This window comes from Apteryx rowi, unplaced genomic scaffold (genome assembly GCF_003343035.1).
Source record: "Apteryx rowi isolate R43461 unplaced genomic scaffold, aptRow1 scaffold_19, whole genome shotgun sequence".
Lineage (NCBI taxonomy): Eukaryota > Metazoa > Chordata > Aves > Apterygiformes > Apterygidae > Apteryx > Apteryx rowi.
Window position 1 is genome coordinate 3,887,872 of NW_020448196.1, and position 15,236 is coordinate 3,903,107.

The 15,236-nt window shown below is 45.1% G+C and overlaps 1 protein-coding gene across 2 annotated transcripts in view; it reads left to right on the plus strand.

The window, feature by feature from the left end:
• COL5A1 (collagen type V alpha 1 chain) overlaps positions 1–15,236 on the plus strand; it is a 171,547-nt gene that overhangs the window by 92,151 nt on the left and 64,160 nt on the right. For both annotated transcript variants that reach the window (XM_026062162.1, XM_026062163.1), the window contains exons 12-18: positions 5,132–5,206; positions 6,734–6,826; positions 9,657–9,713; positions 10,141–10,194; positions 11,093–11,146; positions 12,011–12,064; positions 14,789–14,842. In XM_026062162.1, the coding sequence (XP_025917947.1) occupies positions 5,132–5,206; positions 6,734–6,826; positions 9,657–9,713; positions 10,141–10,194; positions 11,093–11,146; positions 12,011–12,064; positions 14,789–14,842 (441 nt within the window). The remainder of the gene's footprint in view (positions 1–5,131; positions 5,207–6,733; positions 6,827–9,656; positions 9,714–10,140; positions 10,195–11,092; positions 11,147–12,010; positions 12,065–14,788; positions 14,843–15,236) is intronic.

Consider the following 15,236-nt stretch of genomic DNA (forward strand, 5'->3'; position numbering starts at 1 on the left):
AATATTAAGTGAAGGCTGAGCTACTGTTGCGTTGCCCTGTACACCGTGTCCTCACTTGCAGAGGCCTTTTCTTAAGCTACTCTCTTCTCCCGTCAGCTTTTAAATGCAACTATTGCTTTTCTGTTGCTGCAAATGCTTGGAACCAGTCAGAAAAAACACCCTTGGGTGCCTCTTTTCTGTCACGTGTACCACCGAGCTGTTGTTTCCCCGAGGGCTGAACTTTTGCCTTTGTTCCTTACCCACCCATGGAGATGCTTCTCCACCCCAGCTTCTCGTAAGTTAAAAGCGAGAGCTGTGAAACGGCCACTGTGCAGCGTGGTGCCTTTTGAAAGCAGCACCCTGGTGGGCTAGGGTTTGGGAATCCAGCCCGGGGGCTTGGCTGCCTTCCCTGGAGGCAGCCCCTGAGCATGGAGCCAGGGGCAGGATGGAGGCTGCAATCTCAGCTTTCCTCTTAGCCAGAGGATGGAGTAACCAGCTGGCTCCAAACCTTGGTTATTACCTCCCTGCTTGATGACATGCACATTGCAAAATGTAATTAGAGAAACATAACTATTGATAGCTTGCACTAGAAAGTATCTATTGTAGCTTTAAGGTGTGCTTAAGGAGATTACCTGGGTGTTGGAGTATTCTTGTGGCAATGACCCTAATTTGGGCGCTTATTTCTTTAATTAAGTTTCTTTGTTGTTCTGTTGGTTCTTGGAGGACTTGGATGGAGTTCCCTGGCCACCGCACTCCTGTAACCCTTCTGAAGCATTTCTGTAAAGGCCCCCACCTCATTTGTGCTCCTAGTGTATTTATTGTTTTTTGATGGAACAGTAATAACATTTCTTGTGGTTGTGACATGATTGAGAACTAGAGGCCCTGACTGTGCTCCATCGATCAGTGCCTTAGAAGGCTGAGAAAGTCGATACGCAACCACAGGCTCAGCCTTGCTTGCTGGAGCCGGGGATGGAGCCCAGGTTGATTAACCCTTTGAGACACCGTGATGCTGATTCCTCTTGCATCGGTCTGGCAGAAAGACTGAGAGAAGGCTTTGCATCTGTGGGTGCTGGACTTCACAGGGGACCTTTTGCTGGGACCTAGCCCAGCTGAACTACAGTCTTTTGCATTCACAGATCTGGCATTAGGATTAGTCAAAGTGGCTGGCTGACTTTATCGCGTGCTGTGTGGGCCTTCGTGTTCAGACAGTCCTGCAAGGGGCTTGCGTGTTGCCTAGCTTTCTCTTTTACTCCCCTTGATGCAGTAGAACTTCCTCTGCTGCTAATAATTCTTTTGTAGGGCAGGATGGAGGCTGACCCTGATGGCTGGGGAGTTCATACTTCTGCCATTTGTCCATGCAAATGCAGACATTTGCACACCAGGCTCCTTTTGAATGGCCGTGCAAAGCCAGTCGGCAGCAGGCACGCTGTCCCTGATGTTTTTGCTGCACACCCTGAAATGAAAGGCATAATTTGCATTCTAGTGCAGACAGCACATTCTGCTTTTCTAAATGTTCTGTCCAGAACAGAATGTAATACAACAGAATGCAACATACTGCACATAGAAAAGTGATGAACTTGCGGAGCCAGGAACTGCGACTGTATTAAAATACTCCTTTCCAATTAAAGCAGCTCCTCTTTAATTTGTTTATTATTATTATTAAGCTGCACATAGCTCATGAATTTGCATGACACTTATATGTGTACAGTGAGGAGCATCTCATATGCCTGCATTTGATGGAAAGACTTTTTATTTGCAATCAGGCAGGTGCACTGAGTTAATGTACCAACAATATTCAGCTATGTTAATATCGGCCAACACTTGTTTAGCTCTGTTCTATTCATCATGTCAGTTTGTTCATTTATCCCAGTTATTTTACAATGCTAAAAAGCGCTTGCGTCACCAGCAAAGCTGCATAGCAGCCTGTTTGTGGGAGGTTTCAGAGAAATGATATGAGGGGAGGGCAGTTTGGGATAGCTTAGGCAGGTTTCTTTGAGTAGTGGGAAGTAGGAAATATGGCACTTAGGAGAATAGAGAGCTATTTCATGGGAACACCAGACTGGAATGAAGGAAGTGGGAAAATATGCTCTTTTGTACAAGATGATCTGCAGTAGTAGAACAAACTAGAGCTCTTTAACTAACCCCATTCTGTGTTGGGAAATCTTTGGTGTTTTGCTGCTGCTGAGCTGTCTGATGAGTCTGCCTCAGGCTCTGAGCGAGGGCCTTTCTCAAAGCAGCAGTTATATTTTCCAAGACTATTGCAGACATCGCTTCCCAATGGACTTATTCCCACTGAGGCCAGTTTTGCATTTCAGGAATGTAATAGGTGGCTCTAAAATCTTTCTGTGGTTCTGAAATACTTAAAGTTTTCAGGGTGCCCTTTTTTCCATCAGGCTGCCAGTGGTGCCTTACCTAGAAGACCCCAAAGTACTGCGAGAAAGATGTTTTCTCACATTGGCCAGGCCTGAAAATGGCAAAAGTATAATCCTTGAGAGAGAGACTTCAAACAAATCTGGAGGCTCAAAAATGTGGGCTATTAAGTGGATCGGTGTCCCTATTGCTGGGTACCATGCTGAACACTCAACTGTCTTGAGTCTGTCTGTCACTGTCTCCCTTTTCAGCAGCCAGAGCACTAACACACTGAGATTTCCACTGAAACCTTTCTTTGCAGTATTACATTAATGTTTGCACTCAGCATGGCATTTTGAAGCACTGCACGAAATAAAAATCAAAGTCCCCCATCCTTGGCTGCTATATATCAGCAAATCTCTATTTACATAATTAGAGTGACGCTCGTTTACACCAACTGAGAGTCTGCTGTGTTACGGTTCTTAAAGACATTCAAAGGCTTCAGAAAACCAGCCTGAATTTAAATTGAAGGAATGCTTTATGGTTTTGTTTTTCCTCCTTTCCATTGCCTCCTCTGCTCCCTGCACCCTCCAAAATAAGACCTCACATGCTCAAACTGAAACAAAACTAGGCATTTATGTGTAAAAAACCTTTCGTCAACATTTGTCAGGCAGAACACACAACCAGAGATAAACAAGCTCCTTCCTGATCCATCATATGTGGGACTGGAGTTACAGGAGAGGAGAGAGAGGAAGGAAAGTTTATTATATAAGATGAGTCTGGCCTAAATTATTTATTGTGCTTCTGATCCAACAGATGGGACTGCCCTCTGTACCGATCTGCTGCTCATCCGCAGAGGCAGGGACCCGATGTCGGAGAGACTAAGTAAACAGCATGAACGTAGCATCATGAGCCTGTCTTGAAAAATGGATAGGCTGGTCTGTTTTGCAGGCTCCCTCCTGCACGGAGGGAACTGCTGGGTTTTTGCTGATAAATCACTGGCTGCAGTGCTGCTTGCTGCAGCTTTGGAAGCAGTGGTGTTATTCTGGGCTGGGTGCAGTGCACTGCAGACCGTGGCTCGCTGTCTGCAGTGCTCTTCAGCCCTGTAATTATGGTGCAGGTCACAGACATAGCCTAGCGGGCGTGATGTTTGTCTAGGGCAGGGTGGAGTAACGTCTCCCAGTCCTATCTGCTCCCCTCCCTGGATCTGAACTCCAATCTGGTGCCTGAAACTTTGGCTTTTATGTTTTGGGTTCCTTTTTAAGAAGGAGGCAAAGACAGAAACATTAAGTAGTCTGTGATGTAGGGGGAATGGAAGAAGAGGAAGAAAAGAAGTGCGAGTTCAAGTCAAGTCCTGCTCTCATTTAAAGAGATAGGGAGCAGGATGGTTGAGATGAGATGTGGGGGAAGAAAATCTGCTTTCAGTTCCCACATGACCTGAGAGCCTCAGCCCAAAGCAAGGCAGGTCTCAAGAAAGGATTTTAGGCACCCCATTTCCAAAAATAGAGCCAGTGAGCACCTGAATCTGACTGGAAAACAGTGGGGTTAAGATAACGCTTCAACTGTTTTTTTTTTTTTTTAAATGTTTTGATTTAGGGACTTTGTACCCTTTCCTCTTTCCCTGCTCCCTCTCCTGCCTTTACCACCTCCCTTTGCCTCGTCTGGTGAGCGTGTTACTTCCCTGGGTCGAGGACTGTCTCTTCTGTCGCATGTGCATGTGGGTCTTTGATTTGTGGCAGTTTTTTGTTTGGTGTATGGGCTTGAGGGCTTTAGGCAGGTTGAAGGGAATGAGAACTAATGCAGATATTTGTTGCTTGCCCTTTCAAGAGCTTTGGATCTCCAAAAATGAATGTATTATTGGTATTTACTAAGTACAGGAGCGTTGAAGTCCTCAGCCTAGAGCTGTCTGCCAGGTACTTCTGGTTACCTCACCATGAAATGAGCACCAGGGCTCCTCTTGGCCTCCCTGGGATGAGATCAAGTCTGTCATGCCTTTAGCTCTCTAAGCTGGTGTTATAATTGCAATTATGCATGCACATTGAGTAGTTGGATGTCATCCTCATGTGCATGTAGTATTGTTGGATGGATGTGCAAATTTGGGTTAATTTAAACTTTTCACCAAGTACACAATTGGGAGTGCAAATGATCTATGGGCTGTCTTAGGAAAATTGGCTATATTTGATTATTTATAGGTTCATCAATAGATCTTTTACTGCATACTTGTTTCTTTAGTGCAAGTTAAAGATACTCAGCTGATGTTAATCAGCATAGCTCCATTGAAATCCTCAGAGCTTTGCTGATTTACTGCTGCTGACAGGAGCACTCCATCGTAGATAAAAGTAGCCTCATAGGACCAAAAAGACAGAAGAGAGAAAAATGGAATGACCCAGATGAGTGAAAATGCACAGAAATGTATTTATCTTTCCACATTTCTGTTTCTCTGACCTGAGTTATGAAGTTTCATATACTTTTTTTTAATAGGTTTTAACAGACCCAACTAAACATCAATTCTATTGGCCTGGAGCATTGCAGAGGCTTTTATTGTTCATTGTGTATAGCAGACCTTGAAACTGTGGGGGCCAGAATGTAAGAAGAGGGAATTACTAAGGAAAACCATGTGCATTTACAAATGTGCTTTCACAAATTTTGCCTCAGCATCAGGATGCCAATGGACTTGATATGTATCTGTCAAGACAGGGAGCCCTTTGTAATGTGACACATGCCTTTACAACCATAACTACTTATGTATGGACATGACTCAGATGACATTATGCAAGTTTATTTTTATTTGTCTTTCTTATAGGGACCACCGGGCCGCCCAGGTCTTCCAGGAGCAGATGGTTTACCCGGACCACCAGGGACAATGCTTATGTTGCCTGTAAGTACAAGTGTAGCCAAAAAAAGCGTTTAAATGACTCGAGCTCCTGCACTTTGCTACTGCTTCGTGCCAATTCTTGCGGAAGTCCTCTCATCTCCTCATGACATGTTTTCCTTGGTGTAAAAGATCCAGGTGATTCTCCTTGTAAATTTACCTTTTGCAAAGCACTGGAACATCTGCATCGGTCAAAAGCACAGGGCAGGTAGTCTAAAACTGAGCAATAAATAAGTTTAAGTACTTCAGTTTGGGCATGGTGTTGAGGGATGAAAGTCGTGAGGAAATAACTGAAGACACCTCCGAGGGCCCAATTTATAGGCAGAACCCTCCCTCTTATGGCGAGGAACTTCTAAAAGCTCTTCAAAACAGGTGCCAAAATAGTAAGCACCTGAATTAACTGATCTTTTTTGATGATCAGTGGTTAATTTGCATTGTCTTTTTCCTCTGTATGAAGTTAGCAAGTACTGAGTCAGCCTTCTTGGTTCTGGAACACTAAAGGAATGATTATATTTGTCTCTGCTTTGATGCGAGAAAACCCTAAGGAAACCAGCTGCTGAAAATAACTGGTTAGGTACTAAAGAGAAGGAGTCTTTAATGCAAAACCGCAGCACACTTGTCCAGGCTCCAAATGGTAGGGCGATATGTGTAGGTTACTGGCAGAGTGCCCAGGACAGCCTGGGCCAAGTGCTCAACATGGAGCTTAGCTGGCCATTACAATACATTTGTTGGCCCTTACAGTAACCAACCGTAGGCCTATAAATTGTGTCTCTTTGAATCTGTTTGCCAAGTTTGTGTGGTCATGTACCTAGCGCCAACCAAGCAAAATGCAGAGGTGAAACTGAGGTGAAAGAGCCTTCTAAGAAGGTCCTACAGTCCAGAGAGTCCCTCTTGCAAAACCCCAAAGATGCATGCAGTTAAGGCAGGAGAAAGGTGTGTGTCTCAGAAAGTAGGCTTCTAGCTCTTGGGAGTGGAAGAGGTATAAGAAAACATTAAACTCCTTCCCTTTCAAGTTCAGAGAAATAAAAAGTTTATGCTTGCTTTTTTAAAATTCTTGATGTGTCAAAGGATCCTGGTGTGAACAATAGGCCAAATTCTGTTCTTTGAAGCATACTGCCACACTTGAGAAATGCAGCCCTTGTCCCATAGCAAACAGGCGACTACAGCCAAATAACTTGATACCACCTTGTCTGCAAGGGGTCTCCTGGCCCATAGCATCTGGAAGTGGAATATCAGGTCTTGGTGTTAAAGTTTTGAACTGTGGTGCATGAGCTCTTTGCAGTTCAAAGCCTACAAGCTGTCTATACTGCATGATTTTGAATGTGCAGAATTTCCTCTGGAGGTACTTCCTGGAAAACAGTGTGTGCATGCGAGCTAGGTGATCTGAGAGCACGTGAGGGTTAATAAGAGTCTGGAAGAACAGTGATGGGGTTGGGTCTGTCACGCTGACAAGAGATATTGAGGAGTCAGGCTAGTGTGAGGGGGAAGAGGTAGCAGCCTGATAACCTGCCTTGTCCATCTTGTTCCTACCAGTTCCGCTTTAGTGGAGGAGGAGATGCTGGCTCTAAAGGACCTCTTGTTTCGGCGCAGGAGGCCCAAGCCCAAGCCATCCTGCAGCAGGCGAGGGTAAGTGAGGGTGTCTCCGGCCACAGGTGCCCTTGGAGGAGGAGTAGAATAAATGCATTGGAGGAGGTGTCTCTGCACTTGCACTGTCCCCCGTGCAGTGGTATGGTACTTGCAGTCATAACAGCCTCTCAGCCTTGGCTGGAGGTGAATTGCTGTCGTGGTTTAAGATGATAACATTTGTATGACTTGGTCTTTTACTAATGGCCAGCGACAGGCCAGGCCCTGAACCACGGCTTCGGATGGCCTGCAGCCTGTGGATCAGGTCTTTTGCTGATGCAAGTGGACGTTGACCTGTTGACTTCAACAGTCTGCTGGCTTACGCTGACAGAAGGAGCCACCCTCGGTTCTGAGAAAGCTTATGGTCTATGCCGTAGGGGGCTTGGTTTCTTTCATTTGTTCAGTAAATCTTACTCAATAATTGAATGTATGTCACAGAAGTTAGCTGTTCTCAGTTCCATGATTCTCTGCAGGCAGCCTGCAATTTCCTTTAATGTATTTATTTGGAAATACATGATAAATATCCTTGCAATCTTTTTTTTCCTCAGAAGACCACATTGATTGATGATAAAATATTCCCTGGTGGTGTTTATTATTTAGGCCTCACTGGTGAAACGAGGTCGGCCATGCACACTGCTAATACAATTCCTGTTCCCTGGCCTGATGCGTATGTTGTTGTTGCAAGGCTGCGTACTCATCTGTTCAGAAGAAAACTTAGTTTCTAGCCAGTACAACTTTGAAACTTCCTTTCCATGAGCGCTTGTGTGGGGCCACGTTTGATCTTCGAGATGTTAAAAGCTAAAATGCAACAGGCACAATTTCAGCAAAAGGAGATGCCTAGGGACCCCACAAGTGCATTTCTGCTGTATTTGCCTCAATCTTACCCAGGAGGGACCAAATTATAGCTCTGAGCAAGCCTTGCAGAGAAGGTGAAAATATAAGATCTGCAGGTGTGGAATGGTTTCAGGAGGCACTACGCAGAAGGACACAGTCCTTCACGATCACCACCCAACCGGATGGCACGTGCCCCCTTTTAGGTTTATGATGAGGATTTTGGCTTAGCTGGGTTATTCTGGTTTCCATCCAACTCCCTTTTCATACAGGAGTTCAATTTTAAACATTTTCAGGCCGAGTGCAGGGCTCTGATGCCACCAGCCGCTGTGTTTTCCTGGCCATTAACCTTCCTCTGAGAAGAATATTGGTGGATTATGATTCTGGCATTACCTCGTCAGTCTTAATTTTAAGACTGCCTACAATTTTCCATCAGTATTTATTTTGCTGGGAAATTGGATTTTTGACTGAATGAAAATTTCATGAGAAGCATCTGCTTTCTCAGACTCTCTGTTCTTGTTCTTTTTTTCTGACCATTGAAAATTGTGATCATTTTGAAAAACAAAGCAAAAAACCCTTCCCTCACTCAAAGTAAATTCCTTTTTCTCTAGTTTTTCAATTTTTTAGTTAAATGTTGGAAAAAATATCCTGGGTGACTCGGGCGATGGAAGAAAAGTTGAATATTTCCAACAAGGAAAAGATCCATTTCTGGACTAGCTTCAACCCATCATCAGACAATTTCAGCTGAAATCCCTAACAAAGCTGAAAGGGAGATAAAATAAAGTTTTCTATGGGGAATTTTTTAGATGTGGTGGGAAAAGAAAAGGAGTGCTGCAGAGGGGCAATATGTCGTCTTGTGGGGGGGGGGTTGTGTTGTTATTAGGTTAATTTATTCCCTTAAAATCTGGTTTTCCGTTGACACTGAACATTGTCCCAGTGGGCGATATTTCAGAGCAACTCCTCTTTAATGGAGAGCTGTAAAAAGATGCCACGTAACTTAGCATTTGTGCAGTATTTATGCCATTCCAAGTGCAGCCATGGGTAGATTTTAATTACTGGAGTACACAGATAATTACAAGTCTTTTAAAATATTGAATTGTCACAATGGAACAAATTGTCCAAGTGATGTTATAAAATGTGGACAACTCCATTACCCACCATGAAAATTATTGACTTGATGCTGGCTACATGACTTAATTATTGAGCTACCCATCCCCCCGTAAGTGGAATTACTGTTATGTTTGTAGGAATATTAAATAGTTGCCAAAAAAAAAAAAAAAACCCTCCTAAATTGAACTCCCAGGAAGTGTGGGGAGAAATTCTTCTATGGGAAGAAACTCCCATAGCCTATCCCTGCAGAGTTTTGTCATTTACCTTCAATAATTTATTGCTAAATGCGTCCTTTTTATTTTGTTTATACATAATGATGGAGGAAGCAATCTGACTGACAGAGCCAGATTCCCGCCTGGTTTAAATGCATGTAATTCCATGGCCTACCATCTGCCGAGGATCTGGGCCATCGTGTGTTCGTACGCATCTACCGATAGAGAGGTTTTGCTGTTCGAGTGAATGCACAGCACAGAGTGGCTGCGTGGGGTGAGGATGCAGACAGGCACGCGGTGCACAGATCCATACGTCTTTCCAACAGACGCACACACCAGCCAGGGGCTTGGCGCGTTTGTGAAAGCAGGAAGATGTTGATAGCGTAGTATGATGCTCGTACTTGGGTGCATTCCTTGAGGTTATGGAAATTGCTCCAAGGATTGCTGGCTCCCGGGGCATGGAGAGAAGGCATGGCTCATCCGGTGCCAAGGCCACCGTTTTGCTGGGTATGCCCGGGGCCTGCCGAAGGGGACTTGGCTCTGCCTGGAGCAGGGAGAGATTTTGTGGCTACGGTGGTGGAGTTCCTGCTGGGGACTCGGTGACATGCGTGACCAGGTAGCTTCGTTTTATTGCACTAGCGAAGCACAGAGACTAAGCGATGTTTCTCTTTCTGTTGCAGCTGGCGCTAAGAGGACCAGCAGGCCCGATGGGTCTGACAGGACGGCCAGGCCCTGTGGTAAGTAAATGAGCAAGGAAGGATGGAGCAGACGAAGCAGGAACCTGGCCAGCACCTGTGCTTTGGGGCCCCAGTTTCTTCTTTCAGCCTGCCTTTCTGTGGCACTTGGCTCTGTGCAGAGACACCAACCCATGTCTATGGAGAGTGGTGTGCAATTTATCTCATAGCACAGGCACGCTGGTTATGTTTCCCTGTGTCCTCCCACTCATTTATCTCTTTGAATTAAAGTTCCTGGCAGACATAAGCAGTGCACAAACCTGCTATGGTGCTAGAAAGAAACAATTAACCAGAGCATCTGTTGCATAGGAGGCTGTGATTGCTCAACAAACTCTGTTGGTTACCTATGTGAATGCCTCTTCCTTAATGCTGAGTCTTTCCTCTGTCTTCACTGTGGCGTAGCCTGATAAATCCTACTCTCTTTCCAAAGGGACCCCCAGGCAGCGGAGGACTAAAAGGTGAAGCAGGAGATATGGGACCACAGGTGTGTATGGGCAAATCAGGGGACTGGGGAGGTTCGGGGGAAACGAAGGTGCTGAGCAGTACAGTCCTCTCCGAGAGGCTGTTGTGAAGGAGCGATTCAGAATCTCTAAATGCCAGTCAAAATTAGGAAGGTGTGGGAACATCTGTTTTGCATATAAATGTCCCTTCAAGTATCCAAATGCAGATTGGAGACATAATTTTAAGCAAACAGTGTAAAATTCTACTGCAGGTGGTATTCCTTTCCAGTGAAGACATCCACAGAGGAGCCCTGGAAACCCTTAATTACCTCCCTTTATATGAGCCCAGGTGGCACAGGGGAAGGTGAATCCTTGGCTATGCTTTGCTCCAGCTGCACAGGGCAGAGCAGGGCAAACCAAAGCAGTGGCCTTGTCTTGACCTGCACAAGCCTCTTGGTTTATCGGCATTGCTGGTAGCTCCTCTGAAACAAGTGTGTCCAGGAAAGAGGTCAGGTGTGGGTGGCCCTGGAAATATATTCTGGGGTAGAACTTGGGGAATTAGTACTCAGGGAATTGCACCCCCGAGCTGTAAAGCCTGCATTTAGGTAAAATTCCCATTTTCAAATGGCAAGGCAAGGGATTTGTCTCCATCACATTGAGTCTATGACAAGTACAGAACTGCTCACAGAGTGAAGGTTTGCTTTTGGATAAAAGCATGCAATTCCTGTTCATAGATGTTCAGTGTTGGGCCTTTCCTGTGTATTTTGAACCATGGGCTCTGTTCAAGGGATTTTGTCGCATTTTGTAGCCATAGTGACCCCCACAACTCCAGCACTGCCTGAACTGAGACAGTCACGGCCTCTCCTCTGGCCAGGAGGGATTTAGTACATCTGTTGTGCTTTTGGATGATGGGATTTCTTTTTCATCCTTAATTCATTGCAGGGTCCGCGAGGCATCCAAGGCCCTCCAGGCCCGACAGGAAAACCAGGCCGCAGGGTGAGTGTCCCGGGAGTCGCACTGATGACTGCATTAGCTTGATACTGCTGCCAAACAATTTTTGAGGGAGAAAGCGAGTGCTGAGAGCATTGCACAAGAGCAGGCCTTTGGCCATCTGGTAGTTTATCCAGGAACTGGCTGTCCATCTGGGCAGACAAGCAGTGAGGAAATTTAGAGGCCAGAAGGTGTGGAGACAAGGCAAGATGGGCAGAATTGCAAGTCCACACTTTCTGGTCTTTCTTCCTCATTTTCTTCTCTGCAACATTCAGGTTAGAGCGGCACATATGCTCAGGGGTCATTTGGACAGTCCCCAAATCTCAATAGTACATGAGGAGGATCCAGTCCCTTGGGAATTTTCTGGAGTTGGTATAAATTGTGTTCACTCACTCTGTCGACATCTCCGTTGCACACATGCTGATTTTTTTTTTTTGTAGCTCTCTGGCTTTTCATGATTCTGCTTGCCAGAGGAAGAAACTAGAAAGTATTTTATCTGACCCACTTCTGGGTTTATTAGTAAACTTGTATCTTATTTCAGTTTGTGATCATCATCATTAATGTATCTTAAAATGTGCTGGAAGATATTTTATTCATGTTTTTCTCTATCAAAATCCATGACCATGTCCCAGCATCCCATGTTCTGAACCAGCTTCTCTACCATTTGTTTTTACACCCCTCATTAGCATGCCAGGCCGAGTTAGGGATGCTGATTCAAAAACAAACCATCATTTTTTCGCTTGCTAAGGGAAACTACTCCCCAGCTAGTGAGCTCCAACTTAAAACTTCACTCAGTCACAGGCCAACGAGCAGATGTCTCTGTGGTCTTGTTTTACCCTTTGTATTTGACTTTGCTTTTGTCCTTTGCAGGGTCGAGCAGGCAGCGATGGTGCCCGGGGAATGCCAGGCCAGACAGGACCAAAGGTAGTGTCGCATATTTATGTGCTCTTGGAATTTGCATCCACTTATTAGCAAAGATGAACTGAAGGACCCTTGGCAGACGGAGCCCACCTCAATTGGAGGAGGTTGCTGGAAAGGTCCAGCAACTCCTGTTAAATCACGGGCTTGATATTTGAGAGGAGGAAATGAGACACACGCCTAGAAGGCAGAATAGCAATCTTTTTTTTTCTTTTCCTTTTTTTTTTTTGGTGCAAGTTTTTTAAATTGCTTGATCCTCTTAAGTATAAATATGCTCCCTTGGCTGCAGTTGTAGAACAAATACTTTGGAATCTCAATTAAGAAAAACAAACATGAATGAGCAGTTGAACATGCCCTAAAATATAACTACCAAAAAAACACCTATTAACTGGGTGAGGAAATGTAGAAGGTGTGCTGGGGAATTGTAATGCCCTGTATTTATATTTGAGACCAAATCCCTTCATTCAGCTGCGATCTGCTGGTATTATCAAACAAGACAGGAGCTGTTCGACTGAATTGAATGCAGAGAAAGTTTGCTCAGGGAATCATGTATTAGAAGGTTTAAGTACTTTATTATGTAGATAGTTAAAGCTGGAATAGATGGGAGGTTTTGATACAGAGACAGGAGACTGCAAATCACTTACCCAGCAAAGTGCTTTAATGAGCGTCGACTGCCCTCGGAGGAGTGGATGCCAGGGAAGAAGGGAAAACAGAATAACGAACAGCGCTGGCAATGAGGACTTAAATTCACTGTGAGAAGAGAAGGAGCAATTCTCTGCAACTTGACCAAAATGAAAGAGCTGTCAATTACTACGTGTAATCTTGGTCAGCCAGCGAAATGCTTTGCACTTTTGCTAGATGGATTTATCCTTCAGACTGACTTTCTTTTCCTCGTTAATAGATAAAGGATTTGTGGACGGTAGGGTTAATTATGCGCTGGCACTCTTTGCACTTACCAGTAGTGTTATGGTATGGCTTTTGACAAGGGACTCACCCTCTTCTACAGAGGAGACAGGACTTTTTTATTTACTGGATGGTGCCCGCTGCCTTCTGCGCTGGCTGTTATGAGACAGCATCACCCAAAATTGGCAAACTCCCCTGCTGTCAAGTTTTGTGAGAAAGCGCCGTCAGGCAGAGGCAGGCTAATCCAGCTTCCCATGTTTCACCCTAAATTCACTTCATACCAGGGACTGCACGTGGGCTCATGGCCTCTAGAGAGAAACTGTGAGGAAGCCAGGCTTTTGCAGTTTTCCTGCTCTCAGGACTACCTGAGTTTTTGCTTTTTCTTCTTCATGCTTGAATTTGAAATGAGTTGTCCAAGCTCACAGAGGTGGTTGGTGACAGAGCCGCCTTCTGACACACAGCCACGCTCTCTAATTGCTAGTTTCTTGGGCAAAAAGGGTCCAGACCAAGACTTGATTTAGCCTGTTGGAAGGGTCCTGGTATTACATGATGGAGCAGGGTCTGTGCTGAATCGATCTGCGGAAACCTGCTGTTTGCAGCTCAGCGATGCCAAACCTGCTCTTAGTCCTGCACATGGATTTTTCTCCTCCATCACAATATCCAGTAGTAAGCGGTGCTGTCAGGCCTCCCCACGGCTCTGTTCAGGATGAACCCCATCAGCCCGGAGCTGAGCCTTTGGGAGCATCGTGGATCTGAGTGGGGCCGTGGGCCCCGCGTTTGCTCCCAACCAGAGATCGGTGCCCTTTGGGGACGTTTACACGGCCGTTTGCATGTAGATACTGGCAAGTGTTGCCTGCGCTCTGCCAGCATGAAGCTACATGATTTTCTTAATGCAGTACCAAGCACAAAATAACATGCCCAGCCTTTTAGCAGAACTTGTTATTTTGGGCTTGGTGTCGGGCTCCATGTACAAATGGCCACCAGTCTGTTTGGCCCAGGATGGTGTTTACGGCAGCAGGCAGTAGCAGAAGCTACTGGTGATGTGTGAGAAAATAGGTATGCATAGAGCCTTGGTCTGCCTTCGTAGTATCAGTGGTTTAGGCCTATATATCCCCTATATGTCCCCTGTCTCGCAGCTGGCTTGTGCCTGCTCAGGTTGGGGTCAGGCAGAGCACGTGGCTCTTTGCAGAATAATGTGTAAATGCTCCTTTTGCTGTGCTCTCTAGCATCCATGTTAAGTCACCAAAGTTACCAGTTGATGCCATTCCCTTTTAGGTCAAAACAGATCTGTCTTCAGACCTTGATTTCATTAAGATGCTTTCCAGAATCCGTTTGTTTCCATGGAGTATCCAGGAGGGTTAAAAGCAACGTCTTGGCCATAGAGGTGGGATGGCTTGTAGTAAAGCTCAGGTCTGGAGACCTGTCAGCAGGCAAGGAAATACTGATGTTCAATTTGCTACTAGTGGATCATGATTTGTAGTTTCATGGAATTAAAAAAAAAAAAAAACAAAGAAGTTGACTAGAAGAAACTGTCCAAAAGGGAGATGTGTTATACCATGGAAAAATCACTCAGGGAAGCTCTGAAATACACATAGAAAAAAACATTAAAAAATGTAGGTGCTGGGGGGAGAGGGAAGAGGCAAAATGACTTTATTTGAGCTTTTTCTTTTTTTAATCTATAGCTTTGAAATCATTACTGGTCTGATGAGGGGTGAAGCCTGAACGTCTGAGGGAGAAAATCGATCCCTCCTTGATACAGCGAGGAAGCAAATTGGAAAGATATTCAACAGCAAGTGGAAACGTGAACTAAACTGGTTTTTCTTTCAGGGTGACCGAGGGTTTGATGGCTTGGCTGGTTTGCCTGGTGAGAAGGGAAATAGGGTAAGTTACCTTTCAATTGTCTTCTGGCTGCAGTCTGCAATGAAACCTTGGCAGTAGGATGTGACTGGGGAACGCTGGGAGGAGGGCAGCTATTGCTGAGGAAGAGCCAGAACGTGGCAATTATGAGAGTGGCCTGTACCAGCATGCAGGGTGTCACAGAAACACTCCCAATCCCAGCATTCACATCCAGGGAAGCTGCAAAATCCTTCTAGGATTGCATGGAACTGGAGAGGAAAAAGACAATTACTTTAATAAAATGCAAGCCAAAAGATAAAGCGAGAGACAAAACTTGCTTTTAGAGAGTGCAGTTATTGATGGAAACTGCCAAATTTTTATCGGGTTCTTCTCTTTGCTTTATAATTAAACAATGGAAAAAATGCAAGAAGCCAGCTAT